The sequence below is a fragment of the Lontra canadensis genome, unplaced genomic scaffold (assembly GCF_010015895.1).
Source record: "Lontra canadensis isolate GAN:19392208 unplaced genomic scaffold, GSC_riverotter_1.0 scaffold12, whole genome shotgun sequence".
NCBI lineage: Eukaryota > Metazoa > Chordata > Mammalia > Carnivora > Mustelidae > Lontra > Lontra canadensis.
This window is the reverse complement of record NW_022631006.1, coordinates 16,045,119-16,064,440: the sequence shown is the minus strand read 5'-3', so window position 1 is coordinate 16,064,440 and position 19,322 is coordinate 16,045,119. Positions and strand designations below refer to the sequence as shown.

At 54.3% G+C, this 19,322-nt stretch overlaps 1 protein-coding gene across 1 annotated transcript in view; it reads left to right on the top strand.

Moving 5' to 3' along the window:
* DUOX1 (dual oxidase 1) overlaps positions 1-18,930 on the top strand; it is a 33,046-nt gene extending 14,116 nt beyond the window's left edge. Inside the window, 18 exon segments of the mRNA XM_032856604.1 lie at positions 561-760; positions 1,381-1,566; positions 3,667-3,892; positions 4,163-4,256; positions 4,522-4,697; positions 6,628-6,697; positions 7,072-7,197; positions 7,748-7,926; positions 8,092-8,322; positions 8,861-8,960; positions 9,249-9,298; positions 10,696-10,823; positions 14,590-14,743; positions 15,163-15,395; positions 15,637-15,795; positions 16,878-17,033; positions 17,261-17,389; positions 18,047-18,930. Of these exon segments, the coding sequence (XP_032712495.1) occupies positions 561-760; positions 1,381-1,566; positions 3,667-3,892; positions 4,163-4,256; positions 4,522-4,697; positions 6,628-6,697; positions 7,072-7,197; positions 7,748-7,926; positions 8,092-8,322; positions 8,861-8,960; positions 9,249-9,298; positions 10,696-10,823; positions 14,590-14,743; positions 15,163-15,395; positions 15,637-15,795; positions 16,878-17,033; positions 17,261-17,389; positions 18,047-18,169 (2,720 nt within the window). The 3' untranslated portion in view covers positions 18,170-18,930.
* Positions 18,931-19,322: the final 392 nt, after the last annotated feature.

Genomic DNA, 19,322 nt, shown 5'->3' with positions numbered 1-19,322 from the left:
TCACCCTCCGTAGATCCTCCCCATGGTCCCACAAAAAGGGGGTGTGATGGACTCACGGGGAGGAGTCACAGGGCCCTGACTACATTTCATAGGCTTACCAGGACTCTTTAGAATCCTCTGCAATGGATGCTGTGTGGCATCTTACCCTGGAATTTCAGGCAACAGAGAAGAAATTAATGGAAGTCCAGAGTCACACTGATGGAGGACTGGGATCTGGATTCTACCACTTGGGCTTTTGGGCCTTAGGCAGATTTTTTTAATCCCTTTAAACCTATTTTTTTCTTATCTGTTAAACAGGAATAATAATAGCACTTACCTCACAGGTTTATGAAGATTAAATTAACTAGTTCACTCCAAGTGGTTGGTACAGTATTGGGCACACAGTAAACACTCAGAAAATGGTAGTTGTGCTTCACATGGGCTAGAGGCACAGCAGGACTCTTGGGGAGGAGCCTCTGTACCTAAGAAGGGGCCAGGAGCTACAGAGGCCTTGACCTAACTCCAGCCCGAAGCCGGCCTCATTCATCCTGGCCCCAGCTGACCCAGCCCTCTCTCTCCAGCATTGGAATGGCAGGGCCACAAGGAGCCCTCCCGGCCTGTGCTGGTGCACCTGCAGCCCGGGCAGATCTGCGTGGTGGATGGCAGGCTCTCTGTGCTCCGCACCATCCAGCTGCGGCCCCCGCAGCAGGTCAACCTCATCCTGTCTGGCAACCGTGGACGCCGTGCCCTGCTGCTCAAGATCCCCAAGGAGTATGACCTGGTATGGCCCAGCTGGTCCCATTCCTGGGCCACAGCCAGGGAGGCAGCCAGGTGGAAGGGAAGGAACACTGAATCAGGAAGGGTTTCCGGCTTCTAGTCCCAGGATATAGTACCTGATAGAGAGAGAAACATGAACACGTTCATCCAGCTCTGGGCCTGTGGGGTGATGTGATCTCCCCAGTGCTGCCTTCTTCCTGCACAGTTTTCCCCCCTTTCTAAGGATGCCCCAGTGGGCCCTGGCTGGGAGTCCTTGGAAGAAGTCAGGCCCTCTTCCCTGCCCTCTGATTATAGGATCTAGTGAATTGTTAGAGATTTTGGAGAGGAACTCAATCAGAGGCTGGTTTTCAGCTCTGTTTGACTCCTGGTCCCTCCCATCATCTGTCCTCCCTGCCTTCCCTTCTCTTCTCCAGTGCGAACAGAGAGGGAAGGATGGCTGCAGACATGTGTCTGAAGGCAGTCTCTGCACCTATAAGCGAGCCCAGAACCCCACTGAGCCCAGGACAGAACAGTAAATCCCTTTTATAAGGACACTCTTTCCATGGCCTCCGACAGAACTCATGCAAAGCTCCTGGCCCCAGGAGGCCTCCACAAAGGTTTGCTCTCCCTGTCACCACTCCGTAGGTGCTGCTATTTAACATGGAGGAGGAGCGGCAGGTGCTAGTGGACAACCTCCGGGCGGCCCTGAAGGAGAGCGGGCTGAGGTTCCAGGAGTGGGAGCTGCGGGAGCAGGAGCTGATGAGGGCAGCTGTGACGAGAGAGCAGCGGAGCCACCTCCTGGAGACCTTCTTCAGGCACCTCTTCTCCCAGGTATGTAGCTAGGCTCGGGTCTGTCCGTGCATGTCTGCTTGTGGCGGTGCCCTTGCCTGTGTGCGGCCATGGGGTGACTCCAGGGAAAGTCAGGAGCCCTGACACTGATAATCAGACCTACCGCACTTTGGGCCCAATCACCTGGCCTTTCTGTAAGGAGATGCTCTGAAGCCTACCTGTGCGACTCCAGGGAGGCCACATCAGAAGCTTATCTGCATGTTTCACTCAGCTTTCTCCTCAGTACTGTCCAGCCTTTCTGCCCTCACTTAACTTATTCTGGCTAAAAGGCTGCAGAAAGCCTGGGTCAGTGTGGGGGCAGTGAGGGCCTTTGGTCCCCCCCTCCTTGGTGGTGTGCTGCTGCCAGAGGCCTCCATGGGGCATTGGTGCCCACCTTGCATACTTCCAAGAACTACTGAGAGGATGTGGGGAAACAAGCCAGGAAGAGAAATGCAAGGACTCAAGTCCTTATCTGGCACGGTAATAAAGTAGCCTGGGTCCAGGAGGGTGGAGAGGAGAAGCTTGGTAGAGATAAGATCCATTCAGCCCAGGCCCCACTCAAGGACTCTGTCGTGCCTCTGGGAAGAAGGAACAGCCACAGAAGGGAAGATAACCAGCACAGAATGATGGCTACAAAACAGCTAGGAGCTAAGCAGTGTAGGAGTTCAGCAAAGGTGGTGAGTCTTTAGGCTGGTGGACAGTCATGGTTCGGGTCATTTTTGGTGAGAACTTAAAAAGAGGTAGAAAATTTTTGGCTCAGAGGAAAGGAACAGGAGGGACTGCACAGAGGTGCCCAGTAGAAGGGCAAACAATTAATATTTGAGGAGAAGGAGCAGGGTTGGCTGGCCTGGGAGAAGATTTGTGAGGGAAGAGGCCATTTAATGGTTATTTATGATGTACCAGGCACAGGTCTTTTGTCATTTACTCCCCAAGCCCATTGAACTGGAGTATGCGCTAGAATGGAGGGAACCCCAGGAGGGGAGAGTCATTGCCAGGGCCCGGTGGGGGGCCAGGGCACCTCTACTCAGTTGGGGACCCATCAGGACTACGGGGACTCCTTGTGCTGGGTGTGCGAAGGTGGGCTACTATGACTTGGGGGTAGCTGCCAACCTCTCTATCTGCACAGTGCTTCCAGTTTTCAAGACATTTTCCACACAGTTTATCTTGTTGATTCTCACAATAGCCCTGTCAGACAAGTAGGGCACATAAGGAAAATGAAGGCCAGACGACTGGAGAGACTTGCCTGTGGTCATACAGCAAGTGGGTGGCAGAGCTGGGACAGGAACCCGGTCTTTTGCCTCTAACCCCAGGGCTCTTTCCACTAAAGCTCCTTGTTTGAAGCAACCAGGTTTGCCTCATGAAATCATAGCCAGGTTTGTACCAGGGGCCCCCAGTTGACAGGCAGGAGAAACAGGTCCCGTGGCCTGAGGTCTGCCTCCTTCCCCTGCTGCCTGTTCTGATGCTTGGGAAGCTCCTGGATGGGCTGCAGATAGCCCACTGTGAGAATTCTCCTTTCCCAAGCCCAGCTTTTTCTCAACTCAGCTGAGGCTTTTTTTTTTTTTTTTTTCCCAGTCAAAACTCCTTTGGGTGTAAGAGCAAGCTTGTACTGACAAAGGATCAGTTGACTGAGGCTACGGTGATATCTCAGGAATTCCAAAGGGAAGACTGTGTCCTGGCCTGGAAGGGGCGAGGAAAGAGAGTTGCCAGCCAACAGGGTCACTTACTTCTCTCTCTTAGCCTGCCTGGTTTTCTCTGTATGTTTACTTCCCTCTGTCTGTGTCTCTGAGCACTTGGAAGAACATGGTGGTCCACAACTTCTGAGTTTTCTTGTGCTCAGGTCAAGACCTGGGACCTCTTAGTCCCATCCCACATTGCCTGCTTGAATCAAGTGTGCATCCCTGGTCCACCCAGCTAACACAGAGGACCAGAGCTCTGTAGAACAAATGACCCCAGGGACCACCTGCAGGGCACAGGGCAGGTGCTCAGGAGATGGTGGGGGGCAGATACCTGGAAAAGGCAGCTTCTATAAGCCTCAGCTGGACTTCAAATCAAGGATACCTTGTCTCCTTCTTTCTCCCTCCCTCTGCTGCTGCCCGGGGGTAGGTGCTGGACATCGACCAGGCAGACGCAGGGACCCTGCCCCTGGACTCATCCCAGAAAGTACGGGAGGCCCTGACTTGCGAGCTGAGCAGAGCTGAGTTTGCCGAGTCCCTGGGCCTCAAGCCCCAGGACATGTTTGTGGAGTCCATGTTCTCCCTGGCTGACAAAGATGGCAATGGCTACCTGTCCTTCCGGGAGTTTCTGGACATCCTGGTGGTCTTCATGAAAGGTAGGGGAGAAGGGAGTAATCATCCAGGTAGGCAGTGATGGAAGGGGCTAGAGACTGAGGCTGGAGGGTAGCTGACCCATTGGAGATGGGGAAGTGCCAGGCCAGGTCTCCAGCCACAGCAGACATCTGGGAGCACCCAGGTAGAAATCAGGAAGCAGAGTGACCCCTTGTTGTGCTCAGCAGGGGGTCACACTCATGTGAGGCCCCTTCTGGCCAGCCTGGGGTTTAGGCAGGTAAGTTGGGGCTCTCACAGGGTCCTCCTCCTCCCAGGCTCTCCTGAGGAGAAGTCTCGCCTTATGTTCCGCATGTATGACTTTGATGGGAATGGTCTCATTTCCAAGGACGAGTTCATCAGGATGCTGAGGTTGGTCCTGCGGGATGGCCAGAAGAGTGGGCCAGGACAGGGACTGCTGGAGGAAAGGAGTGGGGGCATGAAGGTGGGAACAGGAGGGTAAAGAGCAGGGGCCATATAGCCAAAGACTGTTATAAACTAGGAGGGGGCTTGGGATTTGGCCAGTTGGGGCCCTTCTGTATGGGCTCTGAAGGCCTGGTGGGATGGCCAGTAGGCCCTCTTGTCTAGGCCTCAAGCTTCTTTTCGGGGTCTGATGGCTTCCCTCCCCCATCCCCAGGTCCTTTATCGAGATCTCCAACAACTGCCTGTCCAAGGCCCAGCTGACGGAGGTGGTGGAGTCCATGTTCCGGGAGTCTGGCTTCCAAGATAAGGAGGAGCTGACGTGGGAGGACTTCCATTTCATGCTGCGGGACCATGACAGCGAGCTCCGATTCACGCAGCTCTGTGTCAAAGGTGGGGCGGCCTGGGCTTGGGGCTGACTGACGTAGCCATTAGACACAGCAGGCACAGTGCCTTGGGCCCACCTACACCTACTTTTAGAAGCCCACAGAAATGTTTTAATCTCTTTAAAATCAGAAGAAGGAATATAATAATAATGAATAGATGGCAACATATCCAGCCTGGATTATATCCTTCTATATACCAACATGACTGTAAAAAATATTTACCTTTTATAAATACATGTATTTACTTTTTTTTTTGTTTTGTTTTTTTTAAGGGCAGAAGTGGTTTAGTAAGTTGTCAGTGCCTAGGGCCCACAAGAGTCCTAATGCAGTTTTGCCCCAGGGGTGGGGGGCAAGGCCGGGATGGGGTGCAGGGACAGCAGATAAGATTCTGCCTCTCCCAGCTCTCTGTCAAAACCCCTGTCCTGGGTGCCCAGCACCGGGGGAAACAGTGTCTCCCTGTTACAGCCCTGGGCCATATTCATCTGAGCTACTCGGTTTGGTGGCAGGTGTTGATGGGGGGAGGGGTGGCTCTGGTTTTGTTTGCCTTTATATCCCTTGTCTGCGCGCTCAATTCATGTTTGCTTGAGTGCACGGAGACCCACTTCTGTTGTCCTTCCCCCTACTCCTGTCCCACTCAAGTCTGACTCAGGTGGGTGGGGGCTAGAGCCAGGGTGAGGAGGGGGCAGGTAGCAGGACTCTGTGGCCTCCTCCAAGCTGTTAAAGTACCATTACATTGTCTCACTGGGGCAAGTTGAGACCAAACCCAGCCCCTCCCAGGATTACGAGAACATGGGGGAGCTGAGCAGCTCAGATCGGGGAGAGGGGTGAGTTGGGCAGGACAGAGCTGACGCTCCGGGGCTAGAGAAGAGCTGGTGCAGTGCAGACCCAATACTCCCAATTCTCCTGCTTCTCACTTTTCCCAGGCAGCCAGGGCAGTAGGCACCTGGGCCTGAGGGCAGAACAGGGGCAGGTGCCTGGAGATGAGCCCAGGCCAGAGTCCCAGGAACATCCAGCCCCTGGGGTGGAGGACCAGGCTGGGGGAGTGAGGATTATGTAGAAGAGTACCTCTGAGTCCTATCTTGTTTTGCTTTTAGTCGTTGTTGTGTCTTGCTGTTTCCTTCAGATTTACTATGAAACATTTTAAACATACCTACAGGAAAGGTACAAGAATAGCACAAGGATCGTCCCTTTCCCTGTGCACCTAGATTTGCCTTTTGGTACCATTTTGCCCCTCAGTGCTCAGCCCAGAGAGGTATGGGTGGCTCATGGGAGAGTATCCCCCTCCCCAACATTTTATTATGAACATTTTTATTTTTATTTTTTTTAAGATTTTATTTATTTTCTGACAGACAGAGATCACAAGTAGGCAGAGAGGCAGGCAGAGAGGGGGGGGGGAAGCAGGCTCCCCGCTGAGCAGAGAGCACAACGTGAGGCTCGATCCCAGGACCCTGGGATCACGACCCGAGCCAAAGGCAGAGGCTTTAACCAACTAAGCCACCAGGTGCCCCGATTATGGACATTTTTAAACAGAGGAAGGTGGCAAGGATTTTATGGTGATCTCCATTTATGCACCTCCTAGGGCTACATTTAATTCCCAGTAGCTTTTAAGCTGGAGGGTTTAGCAGGGGTTTTGTGGCAGAATGGTCTCAGCAGGAAGACTGTACATAGTTCCTGAACTCTATCCCATAAGCCTGATTCCAGTTCCAGGAGTGGGGCTGAAGGTGGACATGCACCCAGGGGACACTGCCTGGCCAACTTTGTTTTAGGCCTTCTCCCTGCCCACTCATGGTTGGGACTGGGTCCCACTGGGAGCAGAGGTTAAGGCTGGGGCACCCAAAAGGCAAGGGTACTGGCCAAGGACCCTCTATGGTTTGGATATGGGGTGAGTGCCAGGGCTTCCTGGGCTCTGGGCCCTGAGCTGCTGCTCTGTGTTACAGGGGTGGAGGTACCTGAAGTCATCAAGGACCTGTGCCGGAGAGCCTCCTACATCAGCCAGGAAAAGATCTGGTGAGCTCTCATTGGGGAATGTTGGAAGGAGGGCTGAGGTGGGAGGTTGACTTTTCTCTCCCCTACCAGCCCATGTTGTGCCTTCCTGCAAATTAGAAAAAAGGGCTCCGCACTCTAGGCAGACATAGCCCTGCACCAGGAAGAGCAGAGAACCTGCTGGATTTCAGCCCTCATCTACTTCCTGGGTCAGATGCCCTTGTGAAGGGCACCACTGTGTGTGTATCCCCAGGACGTAACTCATTCCCTCTCTAGGTCTCTAGAGAATCCTGCTGTCCCCTGGCTGAGAGCTCTGACCCCTCTGAAGACAGACCGGGGCAGCAGAGGATCAAGTGGCTCAGGTGGCCAAAATCCTCTCTCTCTCATTCCTGTCCTAGTCCCTCCCCCAGAGTGAGTGCTCGCTGTCCGCACAGCAACACTGACGTGGAGTGGACAGCACAGAGACTGCAGTGCCCCATGGACACAGACCCTCCACAGGAGATCCGGCGGAGGTTTGGCAAGAAGTACGCCTGCTCCTCCCCTTAAGGCCAGGCAGGTCATTCATCCCTTCAGCATAAAGGGGTGCAGGCAGGAGGCAGAGTTCATGCCCAGGGAGATCGCAGTCTGACAGGATGGTCTGGTACATTGATAGAGTGTCCCACTGATGACTATTGTAATAGTGGTCAAAGCAAGGGGCTTCAGAGCTCAAGGAAGTTCTTACCTCTGCCTGGGAAGTCAAGGCAGGCTTCCTGGAGGGGGTGTCTTCTGAGCTTCCAGCAAAGGGTGAGAAGAGAGCAGGGTAAGAAGGGCCAGCTGCAGACTGGGAGGGGAGAGGGCTGTCTGAGTGTGAGTGGGAACTGGGCTACAGGAAGAGCATCCCCTGGGATGTACTGACCAAGTGAGCACTTGCAAGACTGTCCCTACTCTGACTGCTTGAGGAGTGTGGTAGAGCCTTTGGGGGTCTGCACACTGTTTGGCTTGAGCAACTGATGGCCTTTCTTTGCTCTGGGAAGATGGGTTTGCACTGGGGGAGGGGGCGCTCCATAGCCAGAGCCAAGACTTCCCATCTCCCAGGGTCACATCCTTCCAGCCTCTGCTGTTCACAGAGGCTCACCGGGAAAAGTTTCAGCGCAGCCGGCGCCACCAGACCTTGCAGCAGTTCAAGCGCTTCATTGAGAACTACCGCCGCCACATCGGCTGTGTGGCTGTGTTCTATGCCATTGCTGGGGGCCTTTTCCTGGAGCGTGCCTACTGTGAGTGCGGGCAGCCCTGTAGTCCCGGCTCCTGCGGGCCCAAGGGGACTTTTTGAACTTGAAGAGAGGCTGTGGGGGAGGTGGCCGGGGTGGGCCCTTAACCCGCCTCCACAGCTCTCTGTCCTTTGCACCGCTCTCCTCTCACCCGCCTGGGCTCCCCGACAGACTACGCCTACCGGGCTCACCACACGGGCATCACGGACACCACCCGTGTGGGCATCATCCTGTCCCGGGGCACGGCTGCCAGCATCTCCTTCATGTTCTCCTACATCCTGCTCACCATGTGCCGCAACCTCATCACCTTCCTGCGAGAGACCTTCCTCCACCGCTACGTGCCCTTTGACGCCGCCGTGGACTTCCACCGGCTCATTGCCTCCACTGCCATCATCCTCACAGGTAGGGCCCCGCAGTCCCAGGGGTTCTCTCCATGTCCTCCTGCACCCTGCTGCCTGCCCCTCTGCTCTCCTTTGTGCTTGAGTGTAAGCCCCGGATGTCCTTCTTAGAAGGATGGAGCTGGCCCCATGGTGGTGTGAAGTGAGCCCAGGAGCCCCACATGCTCTCTTCCCATGCTCTCAGGGCCCCCTCACCAGCCTCTAGCTGACAAGCTACACACACCCCAGAATGAGGGCGCATCAATGCCATCTTTCCCAGCTTTTATGTGGTAAAACATACTCTTTGAGAGAAACCCAAAGAATGAACTTCCAATGGTATAATTTCAGATTCCTGTGGCTGTGCTCACAGATGGTATATATGGGGCATGGCGGGGGTGGGGAGGGACAGGAGGATGATGAGAGACCAGAAGTGCAGACCCCTAAGGTCCTTCTTCAGGCCCCCAAGGCTGGGTGGCTGGAGTCCTCCAACTTGGGCTGAATGGGTTGAAGGCCCCCACCAGGCCGCCCCCTGACTCACTCCCACCCTGTCTGGTCTTCCTTAGTCTTGCACAGTGCGGGCCATGTGGTGAATGTGTACCTGTTCTCCATCAGCCCACTCAGCGTCCTCTCCTGCCTCTTTCCTGGACTCTTCCATGACGATGGGTGAGTGAGTAGATGACTGTGTGCGTGTGCATATGTGCGTGTATGTGTGTGTGTGTGTGTGTGTGTGTGTGTGTCAAGGTGGGGGATACTTTATGGAGCCAAATTTTCTTGGCTCAGAGGAGAGTGTCACCTTCCAGGTGATAGGACAAACAATGATCAGCCAGAGCCCTGGCCCCAAGTGGGCAGAAAGGGAGACTGGTGGCTGGGTTGAGGTGTTTCCTCTGGAAGATTCTTTCTGGAAGTCCCAGACATCTCTCAGCATCCTTCCTTGCTTTCCCTTCTCCACAGGTCTGAGTTTCCCCAGAAGTATTACTGGTGGTTCTTCCAGACTGTGCCAGGTAAGAGCCCTCCCTACTCTGAATTTCTGGGTCTGGCTCTGAGCTCCTGGCTCTGGGTTCCAATTGCCATGAGGCAGCACTCACTCAGCTCTCAGGGTGGGCCAGGCTCTGCCTTCTGGTCCCGAGGACTCTCTGGGGCAGTAAGAGCCTCTGCTTCCCAGTCCTTCTCTTGGGAGTTTGGCTGGGCTCCTGCCCCAACTCTGAACATCCTCTGCTGTGGTATGGGAGTGGTCCCCTCTCCCTATACCCCAACATACACACCTACCATGACAGTGGCTTTGAGGAATGCTATGCTCCAGCTGCATGTTGGAGGGATGGGCCTTGTCAGACTAGGCAGAGCCCTCCACCCCTTGTAGTCTGTCTTGACAAGGGCTGTTTAGGGACATATTCCTAACTCCCCATAATCACCTATTTTAGAACTATTAGCTGTGAATCTATTCAGAAGCTTCTCAAACCTATTTATATTTTCAGTCTGTTTCCTCCTTGGGGTAATACATTTTCTACACTCCTCTCTGTGAAACACAGCATTTTTTTTTTTTTAAATCCTAAAACAGTCTGCTTTGAACTTCAGAGTGCTTGCTAATTCCTGCACACTGGGATTTAGTGGGTAAGGCTGTGTTTATGCCCTCCTCTCTGTTCAGGCCTTTACAGGCTTTGGTTAGATCCCTTCTTAACCTCAGCTTTTCCATACTGCAGGGCTCTAATCTTCTTAATTTCTGCTTCTCTCCTCCTTGACACTTGAGAGGCCATTCTCTATCCTCGCTCTCCCATCCTGAATCTAGTACTGCTCTCTTGTGTACCCCAGGCCTGGGATCCCCTGTGAGAGGAGGGTCCTCCCACCAGCACTGAGCTGAACACAGGGGTCTCAGGTGGTTGTGCTTACTCATTAATGGTCCCACAGCCCACACTGTTGTAGCCAAGGCAGGGGCTATGGGGCTTAGACAGAGTCTTGACTCCATGGGAACAGGACCTGCAATGTCCAAAGTCTAACCCAGAGGGTTAGAGGGCCCAGAGTTGTTGCCCCTGCCTTCTTTCAGTCAGCACACATTTATATGAGGCCCACAGGGTGCCAAGCCCTCAGGAGGTGCTAGGATTCTGAGCTGAACCAGCAGCAGCCTGGTCCCTGTTCTTGTGGGCCCGACAGTGAGGGAAGTGACAGACAAAAAACAAATGACACCAGTACTCGGGAAATAACAATCAGGACAAGGCTTAGGAGGGATGAGCAGAGTCTGTTGAAATAAAAGGAATCTGTAATCAGTGGTGTGGGGAGAGAACAAAGGAGAAGCCTGGCTTCCATGGCCCCCACCCAGAGCAATGAAGTGGGATGGGAACCCTGACCCCTGGCCGCCTCAGAACAGCCCCGCCCTTCTGTCCTTCACTCCATGTTCATTTCGCAGGGCTCACGGGGGTGCTGCTCCTCCTGGTCCTGGCCATCATGTATGTCTTCGCCTCCCACCACTTCCGGCGCCACAGCTTCCGGGGCTTCTGGCTGACCCACCACCTCTACATCTTGCTCTACATTCTGGTGAGGGCTCCTGGGGTCTGGGCGGGATGATCCCAGGAAGGCCATGATAGCTTCTCCATTCCCTTAGTACTCTCAGGAATCCCCTCCACTTCTCACTTCAAAGCTGGAGAATCTAGTGTGGGGCTGCTAAGCAGATGGACCCGGGGATGCAGCACCTGAAAGATGGGTGCCCTGGCAGGGGTCTGGCAGTAGCAGCCCCACCAGGCTGGTCTGCCCACATCATTTCTGCCCAGCCAGTGATTCTGCAGTTCCGGTGGCTAGTGTGAGCTCCTGGGTGGGCTGCCTACATGCAGGGGAGCAATACCCTTTTTATTTGAGAGAAATGTATCTTAATTTGGTTCTGCCACTTTTGTTCCGATCCTGTTTTCTGAGGTCTTAGTACCCCAACCCCTCTGCCCAGTGGAGTGCCACTTGTAGAGTTAATGAGCTTGCTCAAAATGTCTTCACTTGGTCTGTTGATAAGATGGATTTTTAAGACTCTACCTGTTCCCTTTCCTTCTCCTTGACCCAGGCTCTGCCTCCCTCCCTTCTCTTGTCGTCCTCTTCCCTTTATCTTCGGTGGGTTTGCCATCAGTTGCATGAGCTAGTTAGTTCCAGAGCTGACTCCAATCTGTGCCTGTGTCATGGTTCTGCTTGGCTTGCCTTCCTCATGGACACAGGCAGTTCCCTAAAGAGCACCCGAGAGTCCTGCTGAGAAGCTAAACTAAGTCCCAAGGCCCCAGCGTCCCCACCGATGATATCTTGGCTACCAACATTCAGAAGCACAGAGCCCAGATGGTTGCCATCTGTCACCTGGCTCCAGGCAGAACTGCACACAGTCGTGAGACAGAGGAGAGAGTCCATGGTGGCCTGAGTCAGGCTGGCACCTGGGGGCTGCCCTGCCTCCTCTCAGGTGCAGTTCTGTCCTCACTGATCAGAGGGTCTCTTTCCCTGTTGCCCAAGGCTCAGCACTTCACGGTTCTGAAGATGAATACCCAGCCTTGGGTGAGGTCGTTTCCTAGAACTGATGATGTTTGTTTCCAAAGGGATCTCTGCGTTCTTTGGAAGCTGGCTAATTTGTCCCTCCCTACCCACTCTTGCTAGGGTGGAGCCCCAGCCTCCTGGGTTACAGTTTCTGCTAGGGGTAGAGGTGATGTTTTGGGTCCTGGTGAAAAAGCAGCTCTTCTCGATAGGAGATCCAGAAGGGTGGCCAGACTGACTCCCTGAGACCAAGACCCCTTTCTGACTTATTCCTGGGTTTTGGGGATCACTGGAGTTCAGAGCCACCCTTCCCGCCAGCAAGGAAGTCAGCGGCTCAGAAAGGTGCAGGACCCTCTGCTGGGCAGTCCTAGAGCTGGCCACTAGAGGGAGTCTCACCTGGGGGGATATCGGGGCTGAAACACCCACTTATCCCTCATGGCCACTTGACTTGGGACAGAAAGAGAAGCTACAATAAAGGACCCCAGTGTGGAGTGGACCCTGCAGAAGGACGTCCAGGCTCCTGATCCAGGCAGAAGAGGGCAGGGCTAGCTCCCCCCACCCCACCCCAGCTCCTCAGCCAACCATGAATCTGCAGCAGCTTTGTGGTTTAAAAGTAGAGCCAACACTAAATGGGATGTATAAACAGAGCGGTATGAGGTCACCCAGACATTGTGCTCAGCCTGGTTCAATGCTCAGAAAGCCTTGGGGGTGGGTGTGGGCTCCATAATGAAAGAGGAGCCAGTTCAGAGAAGAGCCCAGAGAGGTTTGGGTTAGTCCTGTGGGCAGAGGAACACTAAGCTGGGGAAAGGGAGAGCTGAATGAGGCGCCAGAGTTCAGTTTAACAGTTATCTGTTGAAGGGTCTAGTTACACGTTTGTTTGGTGGTATGTGGTATGCCATAGTAGTTGGGTGGAGGACGGGGAGACTCAAAGCTAGGCCCTCAGGAACTTGGGATTTGCTGCAGAGATAAGGGCCATGAACTTGAAATGGTCAGAATGAGCAGACAATATAGGATTAATTGCTGAGCTGAGTGTTCCAAACACTGAGTTTATAGTAGCTCACTGAAGGGAGTTTCATTTGGGCCAAACTGGTTAGGGAAGACGTTGGGGAGAAGATGGGACTTGAGCCAAGTCTTAAGGAGAGGTAAGCTAAGATTTGACAGGGCAGAGTGGAATCTGAAGAGCATTCCAGATAGAATAAAGGGCATGAGCACTGGTGCAGAGGTGGAAATGATGACAGAATATTCAGGGCACAGATGGGACAGGCCTGGCTGTGGATGGCCCCAGAGTATTAGGTGGTGGCAGGACCTGTGTGGGCTGCGGTGGCCACTGAAGGGCTGTGGCTCAGTGGAGGGGCCGGGCCACATGGGACAGCATAGACAGAGGAGACTGGGCAACATGCAGGATCAGGGCTGGGAGAAGGAATAGAGAGCCAGTGGAGGAGATGGAAAATGAGTGGCCCAAGAGAAGCAGAAGATGTGGCAAGGAGTGGGAAGTTGCTAGTGCCACAGATGGCCAACCATGGGAGCAAATGAAAGGAGACCTTGGGGTCTGACCATTCATGGGACGGGTGAACCCCCAGCAAGCAGGTCCTGAGAAGAGGTGGAAGCAGAAGCCAGACTTACCAGACTTAGGAACACGCAAATGGAAGCATGGGGGCAAGTTGTGTCTGACCTTGTTAGACCAGCTTGTTGGAGAAAGGACCAGAGCTGAACAATTCCTCAGTTATTTCATGGAAATACAAGTCCACAGAAAACAGTTATGTCAGTTATTTCATGGAAAAGGGGGACTGGTTAGGTGTTCTTAGTCTCCAAAGGCAGAGGATAAATTGGGGTAACTCCTTTTACTAACTTAGCAGTTATTAAATGCCTGCTGTGTGCCAGGCAGCAACTGCTAAGAGCTGAGAGTATGGTGGCAAAAAAAAAAAAAAAAAAAAAAAAAAAGGACATACACAAACCCCCAGTTTAGTGGGGAAACTTGTCAATGAAGAAACAACATTAGTGTGGATGATGACAAATGTTCTGATGGAAGTTGACTGGGGGATACAACAGAGGACCCAGGGAAGGCCTAAGGAGGCCTTCTCAGCCTATTTGCTGAGCCCTGACAAATGAGATTGAGGGGTACACCTGGGTCATGATCTCAGGGTTCCAGGAGCAAGTCCCACATCAGGCTCCCTGCTCAGCAGGGAGTCTGCTTCTCCCTCTCCCTCTGTTCCTCCCCACTGCTCATGCTCTCACGCGCTCTCTCTCCCAGATAAATAAATTTTAAAACAATGAGAGAGGTAGCCAGGGGAAGAACCAGGGAGAGGGCATTCCAGGGAGATGGAACAGCAGGTGCCAAGGTCCTGAAGCAGAAAGACTTGCTATGTTTGAAGAACAGGGAAGGGGAAACAGTGGCAGGCAAAGGCCAGAGCATCTCAAGATCCTGTGGTATAATGGGAAGTCCACTAAGGCTGGTTAAGTTGAGATGGCATGATAAAATGAACTTTAAAAAAGTCACACTGGCTGCCTTGAAAAGAATGGGTCACACTGGGCAGCCCCGTAGAAGACCACCCAGGAGGCTACTGCAGAAAACCCACTGAGAGTCAAAGGGGCTGGTTTAGGATGGTGCCAGAAAGGCGCAAGTAGTTGGGGTTGGAAGTGGTTAGATCTGGGAACCTGGTACACAGGTACACAGAGAGGTGGGGGTGGAAGGTGACCGTGGGGTGGGGTGGGGTGGGTGGAGGATACTAGGGAGTAAGCTCTGAGCTGGCCACAGGCACTGTTGTGGGTATGGCTTGGTCTGAGCCGAATTCTTCATTCTATCCAGCTCATCATCCACGGCAGCTTTGGCCTGATCCAGCTGCCCCGTTTCCACATCTTCTTCCTGGTCCCGGCACTGATCTATGTGGGGGACAAGCTGGTGAGCCTGAGCCGGAAGAAGGTGGAGATCAGCGTGGTGAAGGCTGAGCTGCTGCCTTCAGGTACCAGCCTAGAGGCAGTCAGGGATCACCTGGGTGGTACTGACAAGGCCCACAGGGCATGGCCAGAGCCTGGACCTTGCAGTCTCCTGGCCTGGCCCAATGGAGTTGGCAGGGGCCTTGGGGTGGCAGTGATGAGGGAGCTGGCAAGAGAAGCTCTTGGCCAGGGGACCTGAGCCTCTCTCACAACAGAGAGGGAAGGAGCCCAGGCCAGGCTGCCCGTTCCCTGTTGACCATGAGTACCGGTGCTTCACTGCCCTTCCTTAGGGTGGGCATGGCCCAAAGGGAGTAACGCTTTCTGGTGGGAAGAGGCCTTGGCATATTCTAGAAGAAGAGCTGAGGTTGCAGATGGGGGAACTTTCTAGAGGCCACAATGGTGCTGGGTCCTGGATAGCAGCCTCCTGCCCACTTCCTTTCCTCAGGAGTGACCCACCTGCAGTTCCAGCGGCCCCAAGGCTTTGAGTACAAGTCAGGACAGTGGGTGCAGATCGCCTGTCTGGCTCTGGGGACCACTGAGTACCACCCCTTCACACTGACTTCTGCGCCCCACGAGGACACGCTCAGCCTGCACATCCGGGCGGCAGGGCCCTGGACCACTCGGCTCAGGGAGATCTACTCACCTCCAACAGGAGATGGCTGTGCCAAATACCCAAAGGTGACCAGACCCAGGCCAGATGAGCTACCCACCCCACATCCCCTTAGCAGGCCTTGCCCTGCAGCCCCAGGCTCCCCAGCATCCCTCCCCTCACCCAATCCAGAGACTGGTCTTTCCAGGTAATGCCATGGTACCCCCTTTCACCTCACTCTATAAACATACCCGCCTTTCCCTGCCTCCCATCTCTCGCTTCAGAACTACTGTGGTGGTGGAGCTTAACTCCAACCCACTCTTCTTGCAGCTGTACCTCGATGGGCCATTTGGAGAGGGCCACCAGGAATGGCATAAGTTTGAGGTGTCAGTGCTGGTGGGAGGGGGCATTGGGGTCACCCCCTTTGCCTCCATCCTCAAAGACCTGGTCTTCAAGTCTTCGGTCAGCTGCCACGTGTTCTGCAAGAAGGTGAGTGCCCTCTCTTCCTGCCGAACCCTGCTCCCTATCACTGCATCCATCTCTGCCTGTCTCCCCTGCCTCTGTTCTTCATCTGAAGAACAAGGCACAGTTGGCCTGACCCCCGAGGGGTCAGGATATCCTCAGACCCTAAGGAACTGAGTTGGAGAGGGTTAAAAAACCCACTCTGTCTTACAGAGGTGGCCAGCCCCTGAAGGGAGCATTGTTAGGTTGGGAGAAGGAAGGGAACGTTTGGGGTGGGGCAGAAGTGAAACAGGCTCTGCATTCAAGAGGAAGAAGAGGGGAGGTGGTGCGAGGCAGGGCTGGTGGGCTGGGTTGGTTCCGGGAACACAGCCCAGGCCCTCAGGCCCCCTCCATCCCAGGTCCCTTCACCCCAGCCTGGACCCGGTAGCAGGCCCCAGCTTGTTTCTCTGGGCCTGGCGGGTGAGTCAGGGACACAGGAACGCAGCAGGCAGAGGCCCAGCCCATGCGCTGTCAGCACTTGGAGGGTGACAGGCAGCTCCTCTTCTCCTCTGTCCATGCCAGCTCTGCCTCTGCTTCTTAACTCACACAGCCCCGCTTCAACCTCTTCAGAAGTTGGACGTGGGTCTCTCCGTGGCAGCTTCCATCCTTTCAGTCTCTCTTTCAGCCCATTCCCATCTGCTCCAGGAAGCCAGCTGGGTCTTCCCTAAGGCTGCTCTGTGACGTGCCCCTTAGTAGAACCCTATCCCTCTGGGCTAGGGTTAATTTAGAGCCTCGCAGCCTGAGGAGGGCCCATTGGAGGGAATGGCAGGGCAGGCTCAGAGTGAAAAAGCTGCTTCCCACCCCATCAGACTTTCAGCTCACTTGACAAGTGTCCTTTTTCACCACCCCAGGTTGTCAAAGCCTTCTACCTCTCTATGCTCTGGGGTAACTCCACACACACCCCCCACCCAGAACCTGGCCTTGTGGTCCCTGCAACACACCATCCCCCAGGGTGTCTGGGGAGAGACACAAGCTGGCCAAGACCAGAAGAGTTCTGTTGCTGTGGGGATCCCTGGGATATGGGGACCCTGAGCTAAGCCAGGTCCTGAGCTCCTGCCATGTGTCCCCAGATCTACTTCATCTGGGTGACACGAACCCAGCGGCAGTTTGAGTGGCTGGCTGACATCATCCGGGAGGTGGAGGAGAATGACTGCCAGGACCTGGTGTCCGTGCACATCTACATCACCCAGCTGGCTGAGAAGTTTGACCTCAGGACCACCATGTTGGTAGGGCAGGGCGGCTGGGTGGGTACCTGGGTTGACAGGGTGACACAGATGGCCAGGCCAGGTGTGTGGACAGCCAGGTTCAGACAGAGGGGGCACAGAGATGGTGGTCCTGATCCTCAGCCTCCAGCTCCCTCCCCACCCCATTCTCTGTCTCCTGAGCTGCAGGCTGGCTTGGGCTAGGCATGGACCCTGACTGTCCTTGGCCTGACCTGCCCCTGTGCCCCCAGTACATCTGTGAGCGGCACTTCCAGAAGGTGCTGAACCGGAGTCTGTTCACGGGCCTGCGCTCCATCACCCACTTCGGCCGCCCCCCCTTCGAGCCCTTCTTCAAGTCCCTGCAGGAGGTGCACCCGCAGGTCAGTCCCACCCCATATGAAGGTTCTCCTGGCCTTTATCCCCTGAGGTCTGAGCAAACCTCCCAGGCCATCTCCATGAGGGAAGGAATTGACAGGTGATGAGAACACATCACCCAGGAGATAAGTGGGTTTCATGGAGTAGAGAAATAGTAGGGGTCACTCTGAGGGGCTAAGGGGGAAGCAGCAACAGAGACTTGCCTCTTTTAAAGCCAAGGTGCCTGTCCAGAGGGAAGGGTGCAGTGACTGAGCTTGTCCTTACCGTAAAGTCAGAGCTACGCTTACCATGAATACCCAGCCAGCCCTCACCCTAGATGCTGATCTTTACCATGAACACTGGGCTAGCCACTGTCTCATAATGGCCTAGCCCTCAGTGAGACACTAAGCTAGCCTTTAACTGGAACGTTTATTAACCCAGCCCTGATCTGAAACACTGATCATGTCCCCAAAGCTGACAAATGCCTTCAAGGGGGTGGAGGTTGGACCCACACAGAGCAAGTCTACCAAAACTGAGCTAGATGTAAATACACCGGGCCAGCCTTCACCACACATGGTGCACAGCAAACCTTTACCAGAAACCTGAAGGAGCCCTCATCAAGGACTCTTGCCTGTCTTTAACACGAACACTGAGCTAGCCTTCACGTTCCCCGCCCCCAACAGGTCCGGAAGATTGGGGTGTTTAGCTGTGGCCCCCCAGGCATGACCAAGAATGTGGAAAAGGCCTGTCAGCTCATCAACAAGCAGGACCGGACTCACTTCTCCCACCATTATGAGAACTTCTAGGCCTCCTGTCCAGGGGTTCTTTCCACTGCCCAGCTGAGCAGAGGTTTGGGCCTGTACCTTACTCTGTACTTCCTATTTCTGACTCCCTCTGCCTCCTCCCCATTCCCACCTCCAAATTTTGGTCCAGGTGGCCATGGTCAATCATCCATATGGGTTCAGAGACCCCCAAGTCCAGAATGTCTCAGCCTGGAGAAGGGGGAGGCACTGGCTGGGAAACACGTGGGACCTGGCAGGAGAGCTGTTATTACTTTGGGGCAAAGTGATACCTCTTCTTCCAAGCTAAGAAAAAGTCTCAAAAGACTGGAGCTGACAAGCAGTGTGTATGTGTATTAGGGGGCTGTGAGCCTAAGGATGGAGTGGGAGCACAGATGCTGGCATCTTGGAACTCCCCCACAAAAAAGCCTCCCTCTCCCCTAGGCTCCCCACTGTCAAAAGGGCTGGCACATGCCTTGGGGTGAGGTAGAGGCTGGGCCCGCAGAGAGAAGTCTACAGGAACTCCCTCAGCATTCTAGTCTAACAGCACAACTGATCTTCTCTCCCCAGTTTTTAAACATGTACTATAGTCAGAATCTGGCCCAAAATCTATGTAGTGCTCCTCACGCCTTGTCTCTTCTTCGTACTGCAGCAGTCTCCTTTACAAATAAACCACTTTTCTGCCCTCTGGGTTTCTTTATCCTGCCCCAGAGTGACGGTAGGCACTGGCAGAGGAAGCTACTCCACCAGCCAGCTTACCCAGGCTGGTGCAGACAGTCCTCTGAAACTGCCAGCACCTTCTGGATAAAGGAACCGGCCCAAGGCCGAGTGCTTTAGCTGGAGACCTCTTTCCCAGCTCCGGTTCCTGATGAAGGGCCTCTCAGGGCTGCTAGTGTGGGGCTTCTGGAGCCTGATCAGGAAGGGGTGGGAGTTCCTGAGAAGGTGGGCGGGGCACCAAGTGTGGGTGTGTGTGGCAGGACAAGGCAGGAGCCCACAGGGAGCCAGAGTCTGCCTGGCTAGCTCCAGGACCTCTGAGCAACAGGAGTTGGCCACTTGGTGCCTACATGGGTCTTCCCCATAAAGAGATGAAAGCGAGGACACGGATGAGCACATCCCCTAAACACTCTGAGCCTGTTTGCTCATCTCCAGGGTGACTCAGTACCCTTCAAGTTATAGGGCA